Below are 13,687 nucleotides of genomic sequence, written 5' to 3'. Positions count from 1 at the left end.
TTTCCAGCTTTTCTTCTCTCTCCCTTTTGGTCTTAGCTACTTCTTTGGAGTAATTTATCGTAAAGAGTCGCACATTACATTTAATCCAATCCCAAACAACTCTTACATCCGAAAATTCCTCTCCCCCTGTTTTCCATTGATCTTGCTTTTCTTTCATCTTTTGACCAAAATTTTCATCAGGCAATAAGGAGGTATTCATTTTCCAAAACCCCGGGCCTCGCTGACAATTCTCGATTTCCTGTAGATGTAAGAAAATTGCTGAGTGATCAGTCCTTATTGCTGCAATGATGTTGACATCTTTAATCAAGTCCTGAAGTGAATTTGAAATGAGCCAATAATCCAATCTACAAAAAATAAAAGGAGATTTTTGGGACCATGTAGAGCTTTTTGCTTGAGGGCTTTTAACGCGCCATACGTTATGCAAATTGAAAGTTGTTTGAATGTATTTCTTCAATGTGTTCAACAACTTTCTTCCTTAATACCAGTATCCCACTTTGTTTGTCCAGTAGTGGGTTAATGGGACAATTAAAGTCGCCACCTATTATTATTTTATCCTTATAAGCGAGACCTTCTTTCCTTAAAACGGCAATTAAGTGATCATAGAATTGCACAGCTTTATTATCATTGTTTGGACCGTAAACATTCACTAAAAAATATTTTTCATCATTAATTTGAACTTCAATACTAATATATCTCCCATTGGGATCGATGACTTTTTTAATTATCTTGCAATCAAATCCGTTTCGAAAGAGTATTACTCCCATGAGCAAGCCCCCAAGGGGCACCCCATTCAGCTTTCCATTGTTTCTCATTGTTCCCAGTTGAATGCGTTTCTTGAAGAAAAATAATATTTGCATTTTGTTTTCTGCACCATGCAAAAATTGTGCGTCGTTTCTTAAAATTGCTTAAGCCTCTAACATTTAATGAAAGCATTCTAAAATCACTCATTTCTCAATGATTTTTCTTTTTGGTACGGAAAGAGCTTGGAAGACCATTTGCCTTATAGCACACCTTTGAACAATTATTTGCATCGCTCTACACAAAAAAACGAAAACACTGACACAAAAACATAAACACAAAGTGAATAATTTAGCTTGGAAAATAGTATCGAATTTCAAATTTTTATTTTCTCTCCTGAAGGAGTGTAGCATCGTTTCTCTCTCCCTCAGCCGCACTTGCTCCGAACCGATAAATATTAACTTAATAAAACGATTAAAAAATACACGCCGGGACCCCGAACAAACGCCGGGGCCCCGATTAAGCGCACCCGGCGTTTATTTAAAAATCGGCAGTTTTGACCCAGCGTTAAAACGAAGCCTGCGTGTAATCGAGAAAATACGGTATATGGAAAGAGCCTTTATGCGATCGTCTGCGATTGTTTGCGATCTGCGATCTACGATCGTCTGCGATCATATGGAAACCAGCCTTTACTGTTGTTCTTGATTTGTTGGTTTGCATGTAACGTCATGGCATCTTGGAAGTTACCAGCCATTCTTATACAGACTTTGTGAATAAATTTTCTTTTGTTTTATCCACCAACATGGCTTCGATGCAAGTCACATATTGATTGAATTATGAGACAACGATGATGTCCTACAGTTTTCCTAGAGCTAATTTGCTTGTGTTTGGGATCTCGATAACTACAACGTTTCTTTTGGTGGCTTATTATCATGGAATTCTAACCAGTCAGACCAGTCGTTTCAATGGTAAGATAGCAGTGCTTGTCACCAAGTAAATGTGCGCTCCTATGTCAGTGAGGTTTATTAATCAGTTCGTGGTCGTAAATCGAAATCTGCCGTAAGAGTGATTTGGGTCGCTTTTCAATTTAGCTAAAATTTTCGCTTTGGAATTCAGTTGGTGCCACATGGAAAAATTGAAAGGCTTTGCCAACTTCCAATTTCATTGGTACATCAAAATCTTACACGATACACAATAAGATAACAAAATAGAAATGAAATTTTGAGCGGTAACGGTGGAGTAACTCCAAACGTCGATAATTTGTTTGTTGCGGAAAATTTCCGTTTAATCCGCGCGTACCATTTGCAAATATTTTTCCTTAATGGAAATCCCTCTTGAACTTCATATATATCACTGGCAAACTGATAAAGTTTTGGCCCCGTTCAAACGTTGCATTTTACAAGTGCGAATTTAATTCCAGAATTAAATGCAGGTGTCAATTAAAATTGACAGTTTCGAATTAAATGCGACCTTAGCCGAATCTGGGACTGAAACATTCGAAGATTTGACTTAGGTAGGTTTGATATTTGATTTGATTTGATTTGAAGTCGCATTTCACATGTGCCAAATATAATGCATAAATTATTTGTCTATTGGAGGTAAATATCCACTACTTTCACCAACACTGGGGTGAATGATTGTTTTAGCATATACCGCACAAGCTGAATAACTGGCGGACAAAAAATTTACTTTATTTCTGATAATAATTATACCTGTCGGGAAAGTACAACTGACGTGCGTTACTTCAAATATTGCATAATAAAATATTAACTAGAAAATTATTTGAATGATTGAATGTGAGTTAAAGTATATGAAAGTATACACGTATCCACTTGATCAAACTCGGCTCGTTGTTTTATTAAAGCGGAACAAGATAAGTGGACAACGCTTTAGCCCGGCGTTTAGTTGACTATACCTCTGCCTAGAAAACAAGATCTAGAAATCAAAGACCTCGAGTCAGCCTCTTACGTCAAGATTTCTAATCAAGAGTTCAAGTTAGGATTTCAGCCAGGGATCCCTGGTTGGTATTACCAGTCAGGATCCCGAGTTAGAATTTTGATTTTGGATTTCGTTTAGAATGTTAAGGAACCTTTTTCAATATCCTTGCCTAAAGGAGTATAGCCTTCTTAGACAGACCGGGAGTAAGCCGGTATAATAAGCGGGTCACAAGTGATAAGGTTTTTTCTGCAGGTTTTCAGGAGGTTTTGACGAATCCTTAGTGTAGTTTACTCTTAGTGGATGGACGTTTCCGGTTGTCACGATTTTCGCTTCTTTGAGCAGAATTTTTGTCTTGGAATGTAAGGCCTGATTTTGAAATGAAATTACTGAATTATGAAAACACGAAATTCCAGACATCCCGAATCATCTGCGTCAGAGAGAAACAGGATTAGAATTCCGTTCTCTTGACGTCAACGCAGTGTCTTTGATCTTTCCTTTTGTTGTTCCGCCTACAGGTCTTGCCGCTCCAAAAATAGCCAGTGACACCAAACACAAGATCATCATCATTGGTGCGGGTCCAACGGCTCTAGGTGCTGCTTTTAGACTTTATAACCTGAGTAAAACATTTCGTAACACATCGATAACCATTCTTGAACAACACGGAGAGCCTGGAGGACTAGCTAAATCTGAAAGAGATGACCAAGGCTTTCTCTGGGACATGGGAGGCCACGTGATATTTTCACATTACGAGTATTTTAACCGGATGTTGGACATAGCGGTAAAGGACTGGAATCAGAGACAAAGGGCTGCATATGCATTCATGATGGGATCTGATGGAAACCGAAGATTTATTCCATACCCAGTTCAGAACAACATTGAAATGATGGACAAATTGGACCAGCAAAAGTGTCTATTAGGTCGTGAAGAAATTGCCAAAAATCCAGTGAAAGGACGGCCTGCAAACTTTGATGAATGGCTTCTTCGTCATTTTGGCACAGGCCTATGTGAGGTGTTCATGAGAAAATATTACAGAAAATTTTGGACGGTAGATCCTACTGAAATGAGCTCTGTCTGGGTGGGCGAGCCAGTTACTGTTCCAGACATTGCCAAGATCAAGCTTAAGATTGCTGAATACGACAATGGAACTGCTGTAAAAGACTCTGCGTGGGAACCTAATAATGTTTTTCGATTTCCAAGGTATAATGGAACAGGTTCCATATGGCAAGCAGTGACTGATCTTCTTCCACGTCAGTGGTTTAAGTTCCGCCATAAAGCTATAGGGATAGACATTGACACAAACTCTGTTATCGTGGAGACAGATCCACTGCTTAAGAAAAGAAAACATACTTTTAAGTTTGACTCTTTGATATCAACAGTACCACTTGACATTTTTGTCAATATGATAACAGGTAGAGACGTTTCACTCCAAAAGATGAAAGAACTAACTTCACAACTTGTTTATACGCACACTCACTTGATAGGTATTGGATTGACAGGTCAACCTCCCTTAAGGCTTCTAAACAAGTCCTTGATGTACTTTCCTGATCCTGATTCTCCTTTCTATCGAATAACGGTTTTCTCCAGATACTCAGATGATCACGTTCCAGAGCCTGGGAGGCAGTGGTCAATTATGTGTGAGGTAGCAGAGCCGAAAAATAACTCTTCTTCAGAGAAGTGGACAAAGGACCATTTGATCGACGTTGCCATAAATGCGTTAATTAGTTACGGATTCATTAATACACCAGAAATGGTTATTTCAAAATACTATCACCTATTAGACCATGGTTACCCAGTTCCATCAATCAACAGAGAAATGATTCTCCAAAAAGTTCTACCTTGGTTAGAATCCAAAGGTATTTTCTCGCGGGGCTGGTTTGGAGGCTGGAAGTACGAGGTTGGAAACCAAGACCACTCATTCATGCAGGGTGTTGAAGTCATCGAAAGGCTTTTAAAAGGCGTTCGGGAGAACACCTTCTTTGGTACACATTGTATGAATTCCAGGAAAGACACTAGAACGTTTTGCAATAAGAAGTTGCTGGACTACGAATTTGTGATAGCTCATTATAACGAAAATCTTGATTGGCTGATGCCAATAGCCAATCACACTCATGTTTATCACAAAGGGACAGATCTCCAACCTCAATCGCTGCCATTGAATGCCTGGGAATGGTTACCCAATATTGGACGGGAGAGTCATACCTATCTGTATCACATCATAAACAACTATGATACCTTGCCTGAAATAACTGTTTTTCTTCAAGGTGACGGTGAAGAACTTGCTGGTGGCGGATTATGCTTCAGGAATGCTATGGATTACGTTGACAACGTCAAGAGAAACATTGTTTGTAACGTTCAAAGTAGAATTAAGGACTGGGGCAGAATTGGTCACTATGGGAAGTGGCGGGTGATGTTGAAGAGTGGAGAAATTCGTCGCGCTAATTTGAATTTAGGCGAATTTTTTAAAGAACTGTTTGGCTATTCACACCCAAGGGTCATTTCTGCATGCCCGAGAGGATGTTTTGCAGCAACTCGGGACATGATTAAGAAACATCCAATTGACTTTTATAAAAAAGCGATTTCATTTGTGGATGATCATCCAAATCCGGAAGAAGGACATTACTTTGAAAGGCTTTGGTACACGATATTCTCACCATCTTCTGCTCAAAGTTTTATGTTAAGTAGGAGCACACTTTTATCTTTGTTTTTCGTTCAGATATCCTTTCAATTTTGCATACAGTGGATCTTATGATTGTAGAAGTTTGAAAATAAATTGTTAACGTATTCTTCTTCTTGCTTTTCTTCATATTATTATTATTAATATTATTATTATTATGGCAGAGTCCATACAATTAAACTCCGAACTTCTAATCATAAAAATCCTAGTCATTATATTCTAAAACTATTTACCATCCATAAAATCCTCAATCTAAATACTAAAAGTTCTGTTCATCGCGATGAAAACACTTAAAAAATAAATAAAAATAAAAGTATAATAAAACGCCTGATGTCCATTATTTCAAAAGCTTAAAGCGCCTGGCAATGTTGAGTGAGCTTGTGATAACTGATTTCTGTATCTGCAGAGCTATTGTGTCGCCTTTATCTCCCACTAACTCCCCCCAGTTAAGTGCCTTCCCGACATCTCTTGAGTAACCTCCGAGTACATCTGCAATAATATTGAACTGTCTCACACGATATTCAGGATATCTCTGCTCGAGCTCCCAGCATAATGGCCCCTACTTTGTTGTCTTCTCGGCATCTTTCTCCTCCCTGTTTTCAATCCAAGGGCAGCTCATCTCTATCACCGATACTTTCTTATTCTCCTTGTCCACGACTTATTATTATTATTATTATTATTATTATTAATATTATTATTATTATTATTATTATTATTATTATTATTATTATTATTATTATTATTATTTTGATCAATAATGATTTCTTAAAACATAAGCAAGTGAAAATTAAAGTTAACAGCCGACGTTTCGGCGTCATCGTGACACCATTCTCAAGGCAAAGTGGATAAATTAATGCGAAGATTTGATTTCTATACTTCACAGTCTCTACAAATTAGCATATTAACAAAGGATCAAAGGTTCTTCAGGTGAATACCTTCGCGCGAATCGAGTCTGTTTGCACGTTTAGGGATGGTTTAAGTTTTCTTATGAAAAGCATCTCCTTAATTAGGCAATCAAATTTGTTACAACATTCAGCTAGCACGTGAAATTGTTCTGAAAGACAACGAGGCACGTTCGAGTTCGCTCAAGTAGTGTTTACAAATGGACGACGATTTTTGTTTGTGTCCATTAATTATTATTATTATTATTATTATTATTATTATTATTATTATTATTTATTATTATGTCTGTCAGGGACCCATCTGTTTAAGTCGTCTACTCGTCTACCATCTCTGATGTAAATATGAGAATATTAAAGCTGAGTTTTGAGGAACTCTTTTTATAAAATTGAATGGCCTGGTTGTTATGGTACAAGAATATTCTTTCGCTGGCATTTCTCTAATTCTCTTGCTGATCTAAAATCATTGTTAATTCGCAAATCGAAATCCGTTCTTTAATAACTACAGCTTCAAAATCGTGAACAATTTTCATCCTAAAAAGCGGAAGTGGAATTTTTACCGTTCAGTTGAAAAAAAAAATATCTTTTTTGCATCAACCATTCATCTTGATTTGCCGCTTTTTTATTTTTATTTTATTTTTGAGAACACTTCGTATATCACTTACATACTACTAACAATACGGTACTTACACTGCTTACAATACGGTACTTACACTACTTGCAGATACCTAGTAAGAATATATTTACGAAAAATAAAATATGGTTGAACACACATGTTTTACTAAAGCGAAGGATTATGAATTTTGTAGCCGGTCATCCATGCGTTTCCTTCTAAAATATTATACAAAAAAGGTTCCCATCTCTTGTGAAATTCTGAGAGCGTCTTGTTTTTGTAAGCTATCAAAACTTTCAGTTTCCCTTTTATTTCTATCTTTTCCTTAAACCGGAGCCTAAACTTAGGTAACGTTTTAGTTTTTCTACATTCCCAAATTAGCCCCTCCAGTGGTTTTAGGGGACAAGGAAACAGGAGCATTCATTTTCAGGGAACATGGGATATTGTCGATGTATTTTCTGGGAACAAGGGAACTCCTGATTAGATTGTTGGGAACAAGGGAACACCAATCTACTTTCAAAAATATATATACATATTTTTAACTTTCCGAGCCCCTACAATAAAATCTAACTTCAATGTTAACATAGGTACCAAATCCGCTTTTGTCAATCATATCTCCCATTCCAGATGGTGTACATGTTGCGAAGAGAAAACGGCAAAGTTTCTAAAATTGGTTCCTGTTAGTAGACAAGTACCGAGTAAACTTGGTTCAACTCAGGGAGCAGAGAAATGACAATACCTTCCATTCAATACTAACACCCCTACTACCACTAAGTGCAGTGTGGAATCGTGATCTTCAAGATGTCGGCCAGCTCTATAATGGAGATCTCTATTCCATCTGTGAGAAAGATCCTTACAGAGTTCTGCTCTGGCACGTACAATCAATCCATTTGCCTTTTCCTCAGAAAAATTTTCCAAGTCCGCTTTGCATTCATCGAGAATTTTTTGGACCTCTTCACAGGGGTTCTGCTGAAATTGTCCTTGCGCAGTTTGCAATGTTCTTTGCAGCTTTTCTTCTCTCTCCCTTTCGGTCTTAGCTACTTGTTTTGAGTAATTTATCGTAAAGAGTCGCACATTACATTTAATCCAATCCCAAACAACTCTTACATCCGAAAATTCCTCTCCCCTGTTTTCCATTGATCTTGCTTTTCTTTCATCTTTTGACCAAAATTTTCATCAGGCAATAAGGAGGTATTTATTTTCCAAAACCTCGGGCCTCGCTGACATTCCTCGATTTCCTGTAGATGTAAGAAAATTGCTGAGTGATCAGTCCTTATTGCTGCAATGATGTTGACATCTTTAATCAAGTCCTGAAGTGAATTTGAAATGAGTCAAAAATCCAATCTACAAAAAATAAAAGGAGATTTTTGGGACCATGTAGAGCTTTTGCTTGAGGGTTTTTAACGCGCCATACGTTATGCAAATTGAAAGTTGTTTGAATGTATTTCTTCAATGTGTTCAACAACTTTCTTCCTTAATACCAGTATCCCACTTTGTTTGTCCAGTAGTGGGTTAATGGGACAATTAAAGTCGCCACCTATTATTATTTTATCCTTATAAGCGAGACCTTCTTTCCTTAAAACGGCAATTAAGTGATCATAGAATTGCACAGCTTTATTATCATTGTTTGGACCGTAAACATTCACTAAAAATATTTTTCATCATTAATTTGAACTTCAATACTAATATATCTCCCATTGGGATCGATGACTTTTTTAATTATCTTGCAATCAAACCCCTTTCGAAAGAGTATTACTCCCATGAGCAAGCCCCCAACGGGCACCCCATTCAGCTTTCCATTGTTTCTCATTATTCCCAGTTGAATGCGTTTCTTGAAGAAAAATAATATTTGCATTTTGTTTTCTGCACCATGCAAAAAATGTGCGTCGTTTCTTAAAATTGCTCAAGCCTCTAACATTTAATGAAAGCATTCTAAAATCACTCATTTCTCAATGATTTTTCTTTTTGGTACGGAAAGAGCTTGGAAGACCATTTGCCTTATAGCACACCTTTGAACAATTATTTGCATCGCTCTACACAAAAAAACGAAAACACTGACACAAAAACATAAACACAAAGTGAATAATTTAGCTTGGAAAATAGTATCGAATTTCAAATTTTTATTTTCCCCCCTGAAGGAGTGTAGCATCGTTTCTCTCTCCCTCAGCCGCACTTGCTCCGAACCGATAAATATTAACTTAATAAAACGATTAAAAAATACACGCCGGGACCCCGAACAAACGCCGGGGCCCCGATTAAACGCACCCGGCGTTTATTTAAAAATCGGCAGTTTTGACCCAGCGTTAAAACGAAGCCTGCGTGTAATCGAGAAAATACGGTATATGGAAACAGCCTTTTTGCGATCGTCTGCGATTGTTTGCGATCTGCGATCTGCGATCTACGATCGTCTGCGATCATATGGAAACCAGCCTTTACTGTTGTTCTTGATTTGTTGGTTTGCATGTAACGTCATGGCATCTTGGAAGTTACCAGCCATTCTTATACAGACTTTGTGAATAAATTTTCTTTTGTTTTATCCACCAACATGGCTTCGATGCAAGTCACATATTGATTGAATTATGAGACAACGATGATGTCCTACAGTTTTCCTAGAGCTAATTTGCTTGTGTTTGGGATCTCGATAACTACAACGTTTCTTTTGGTGGCTTATTATCATGGAATTCTAACCAGTCAGACCAGTCGTTTCAATGGTAAGATAGCAGTGCTTGTCACCAAGTAAATGTGCGCTCCTATGTCAGTGAGGTTTATTAATCAGTTCGTGGTCGTAAATCGAAATCTGCCGTAAGAGTGATTTGGGTCGCTTTTCAATTTAGCTAAAATTTTCGCTTTGGAATTCAGTTGGTGCCACATGGAAAAATTGAAAGGCTTTGCCAACTTCCAATTTCATTGGTACATCAAAATCTTACACGATACACAATAAGATAACAAAATAGAAATGAAATTTTGAGCGGTAACGGTGGAGTAACTCCAAACGTCGATAATTTGTTTGTTGCGGAAAATTTCCGTTTAATCCGCGCGTACCATTTGCAAATATTTTTGCTTAATGGAAATCCCTCTTGAACTTCATATATATCACTGGCAAACTGATAAAGTTTTGGCCCCGTTCAAACGTTGCATTTTACAAGTGCGAATTTAATTCCAGAATTAAATGCATGTGTCAATTAAAATTGACAGTTTCGAATTAAATGCGACCTTAGCCGAATCTGGGACTGAAACATTCGAAGATTTGACTTAGGTAGGTTTGATATTTGATTTGATTTGATTTGAAGTCGCATTTCACATGTGCCAAATATAATGCATAAATTATTTGTCTATTATCCACCAAAGTGGAGGTAAATATCCACTACTTTCACCAACACTGGGGTGAATGATTGTTTTAGCATATACCGCACAAGCTGAATAACTGGCGGACAAAAAAATTACTTTATTTCTGATAATAATTATACCTGTCGGGAAAGTACAACTGACGTGCGTTACTTCAAATATTGCATAATAAAATATTAACTAGAAAATTATTTGAATGATTGAATGTGAGTCAAAGTATATGAAAGTATACACGTATCAAGTTGATCAAACTCGGCTCGTTGTTTTATTAAAGCGGAACAAGATAAGTGGACAACGCTTTAGCCCGGCGTTTAGTTGACTATACCTCTGCCTAGAAAACAAGATCTAGAAATCAAAGACCTCGAGTCAGCCTCTTTAATACGTCAAGATTTCTAATCAAGAGTTCAAGTTAGGATTTCAGCCAGGGATCCCTGGTTGGTATTACCAGTCAGGATCTCGTTAGTTAGAATTTTGATTTTGGATTTCGTTTAGAATGTTAAGGCAACTTTTTCAATATCCTTGCCTAAAGGAGTATAGCCTTCTTAGACAGACCGGGAGTAAGCCGGTATAATAAGCGGGTCACAAGTGATAAGGTTTTTTCTGCAGGTTTTCAGGAGGTTTTGACGAATCCTTAGTGTAGTTTACTCTTAGTGGATGGACGTTTCCGGTTGTCACGATTTTCGCTTCTTTGAGCAGAATTTTTGTCTTGGAATGTAAGGCCTGATTTTGAAATGAAATTACTGAATTATGAAAACACGAAATTCCAGACATCCCGAATCATCTGCGTCAGAGAGAAACAGGATTAGAATTCCGTTCTCTTGACGTCAACGCAGCGTCTTTGATCTTTCCATTTGTTGTTCCGCCTACAGGTCTTGCCGCTCCAAAAATAGCCAGTGACACCAAACACAAGATCATCATCATTGGTGCGGGTCCAACGGCTCTAGGTGCTGCTTTTAGACTTTATAACCTGAGTAAAACATTTCGTAACACATCGATCACCATTCTTGAACAACACGGAGAGCCTGGAGGACTAGCTAAATCTGAAAGAGATGACCAAGGCTTTCTCTGGGACATGGGAGGCCACGTGATATTTTCACATTACGAGTATTTTAACCGGATGTTGGACATAGCGGTAAAGGACTGGAATCAGAGACAAAGGGCTGCATATGCATTCATGATGGGATCTGATGGAAACCGAAGATTTATTCCATACCCAGTTCAGAACAACATTGAAATGATGGACAAATTGGACCAGCAAAAGTGTCTATTAGGTCGTGAAGAAATTGCCAAAAATCCAGTGAAAGGACGGCCTGCAAACTTTGATGAATGGCTTCTTCGTCATTTTGGCACAGGCCTATGTGAGGTGTTCATGAGAAAATATTACAGAAAATTTTGGACGGTAGATCCTACTGAAATGAGCTCTGTCTGGGTGGGCGAGCCAGTTACTGTTCCAGACATTGCCAAGATCAAGCTTAAGATTGCTGAATACGACAATGGAACTGCTGTAAAAGACTCTGCGTGGGAACCTAATAATGTTTTTCGATTTCCAAGGTATAATGGAACAGGTTCCATATGGCAAGCAGTGACTGATCTTCTTCCACGTCAGTGGTTTAAGTTCCGCCATAAAGCTATAGGGATAGACATTGACACAAACTCTGTTATCGTGGAGACAGATCCACTGCTTAAGAAAAGAAAACATACTTTTAAGTTTGACTCTTTGATATCAACAGTACCACTTGACATTTTTGTCAATATGATAACAGGTAGAGACGTTTCACTCCAAAAGATGAAAGAACTAACTTCACAACTTGTTTATACGCACACTCACTTGATAGGTATTGGATTGACAGGTCAACCTCCCTTAAGGCTTCTAAACAAGTCCTTGATGTACTTTCCTGATTCTGATTCTCCTTTCTATCGAATAACGGTTTTCTCCAGCTACTCAGATGATCACGTTCCAGAGCCTGGGAGGCAGTGGTCAATTATGTGTGAGGCAGCAGAGCCGAAAAATAACTCAACTTCAGAGAAGTGGACAAAGGACCATTTGATCGACGTTGCCATAAATGCGTTAATTAGTTACGGGTTCATTAATACACCAGAAATGGTTATTTCAAAATACTATCACCTATTAGACCATGGTTACCCAGTTCCATCAATCAACAGAGAAATGATTCTCCAAAAAGTTCTACCTTGGTTAGAATCCAAAGGTATTTTCTCGCGGGGCTGGTTTGGAGGCTGGAAGTACGAGGTTGGAAACCAAGACCACTCATTCATGCAGGGTGTTGAAGTCATCGACAGGCTTTTAAAAGGCGTTCGGGAGGACACCTTCTTTGGTACACATTGTATGAATTCCAGGAAAGACACTAGAACGTTTTGCAATAAGAAGTTGCTGGATTACGAATTTTTGATAGCTCATTATAACGAAAATCTTGATTGGCTGATGCCAATAGCCAATCACACTCATGTTTATCACAAAGGGACAGATCTCCAACCTCAATCGCTGCCATTGAATGCCTGGGAATGGTTACCCAATATTGGACGGGAGAGTCATACCTATCTGTATCACATCATAAACAACTATGATACCTTGCCTGAAATAACTGTTTTTCTTCAAGGGGACGGTGAAGAACTTGCTGGTGGCGGATTATGCTTCAGGAATGCTATGGATTACGTTGACAACGTCAAGAGAAACATTGTTTGTAACGTTCAAAGTAGAATTAAGAACTGGGGCAGAATTAGTCACTATGGGAAGTGGCGGGCGATGTTGAAGAGTGGAGAAATTCGTCGCGCTAATTTGAATTTAGGCGAATTTTTTAAGGAACTGTTTGGCTATCCACACCCAAGGGTCATTTCTGCATGCCCGAGAGGATGTTTTGCAGCAACTCGGGACATGATTAAGAAACATCCGATTGACTTTTATAAGAAAGCGATTTCATTTGTGGATGATCATCCAAATCCGGAAGAAGGACATTACTTTGAAAGGCTTTGGTACACGATATTCTCACCACCTTCTGCTCAAAGTTTTATGATAAGTAGGAGCACACTTTTATCTTTGTTTTTCGTTCAGATATCCTTTCAATTTTGCATAGAGTGGATCTTATGATTGTAGAAGTTTTAAATAAATTGTTAACGTATCAATGTAACGACCAAAGTCCATACAATTAAACTCCGAACTTCTAATCATAAAAATCCTAGTAATTAAATTCTAAAACTATTTACCATCAATAAATTCCTCAATCTGAATACTAAAAGTTCTGTTCATTGCGATGAAAACGCTTAAAAAATAAGTAAAAATAAAAGTATAATAAAACACCTAATGTCCATTATTTCAAAAGCTTAAAGCGCCTGGCAATGTTGAGTGAGCTTGTGATAACTGATTTCTGTATCTGCAGAGCTATTGTGTCGCTTTTATCTCCCACTAACTCTTTAAGTGCCTTCCTGACATCTCTTGAGTAACCTCCGAGTACATCCGCAATAATA

At 37.9% G+C, this 13,687-nt stretch overlaps 2 protein-coding genes across 2 annotated transcripts; both read left to right on the top strand.

The window, feature by feature from the left end:
• The first annotated feature begins 1,589 nt into the window (after positions 1–1,589).
• On the top strand, positions 1,590–5,470 carry LOC146470823 (uncharacterized). The gene is made up of 2 exons (XM_085121580.1): positions 1,590–1,697; positions 3,192–5,470. The coding sequence occupies exon 2, from the start codon at positions 3,395–3,397 to the stop codon at positions 5,423–5,425; it is 2,031 nt and encodes a 676-aa protein (XP_084977706.1). The 5' UTR covers positions 1,590–1,697; positions 3,192–3,394; the 3' UTR covers positions 5,426–5,470.
• Positions 5,471–11,006: 5,536 nt separating this feature from the next.
• Positions 11,007–13,310, top strand: LOC146470822 (uncharacterized). The gene has a single exon (XM_085121586.1). The coding sequence runs from the start codon at positions 11,280–11,282 to the stop codon at positions 13,308–13,310; it is 2,031 nt and encodes a 676-aa protein (XP_084977712.1). The 5' UTR covers positions 11,007–11,279.
• Positions 13,311–13,687: the final 377 nt, after the last annotated feature.

This window comes from Pavona decussata, unplaced genomic scaffold (assembly GCF_977016875.1).
Source record: "Pavona decussata unplaced genomic scaffold, jaPavDecu1.1 SCAFFOLD_110, whole genome shotgun sequence".
Classification (NCBI taxonomy): Eukaryota; Metazoa; Cnidaria; class Anthozoa; order Scleractinia; family Agariciidae; genus Pavona; species Pavona decussata.
The sequence above is the reverse complement of the archived record's forward strand: the minus strand, read 5'-3'. Positions and strand labels throughout refer to the sequence as shown.

Bases quoted from the DNA above. Each gene is read 5' to 3' on its own strand.
- LOC146470823 (XM_085121580.1), top strand. From the start codon at position 3,395: ATGGGAGGCCACGTGATATTTTCACATTACGAGTATTTTAACCGGATG.
- LOC146470822 (XM_085121586.1), top strand. From the start codon at position 11,280: ATGGGAGGCCACGTGATATTTTCACATTACGAGTATTTTAACCGGATG.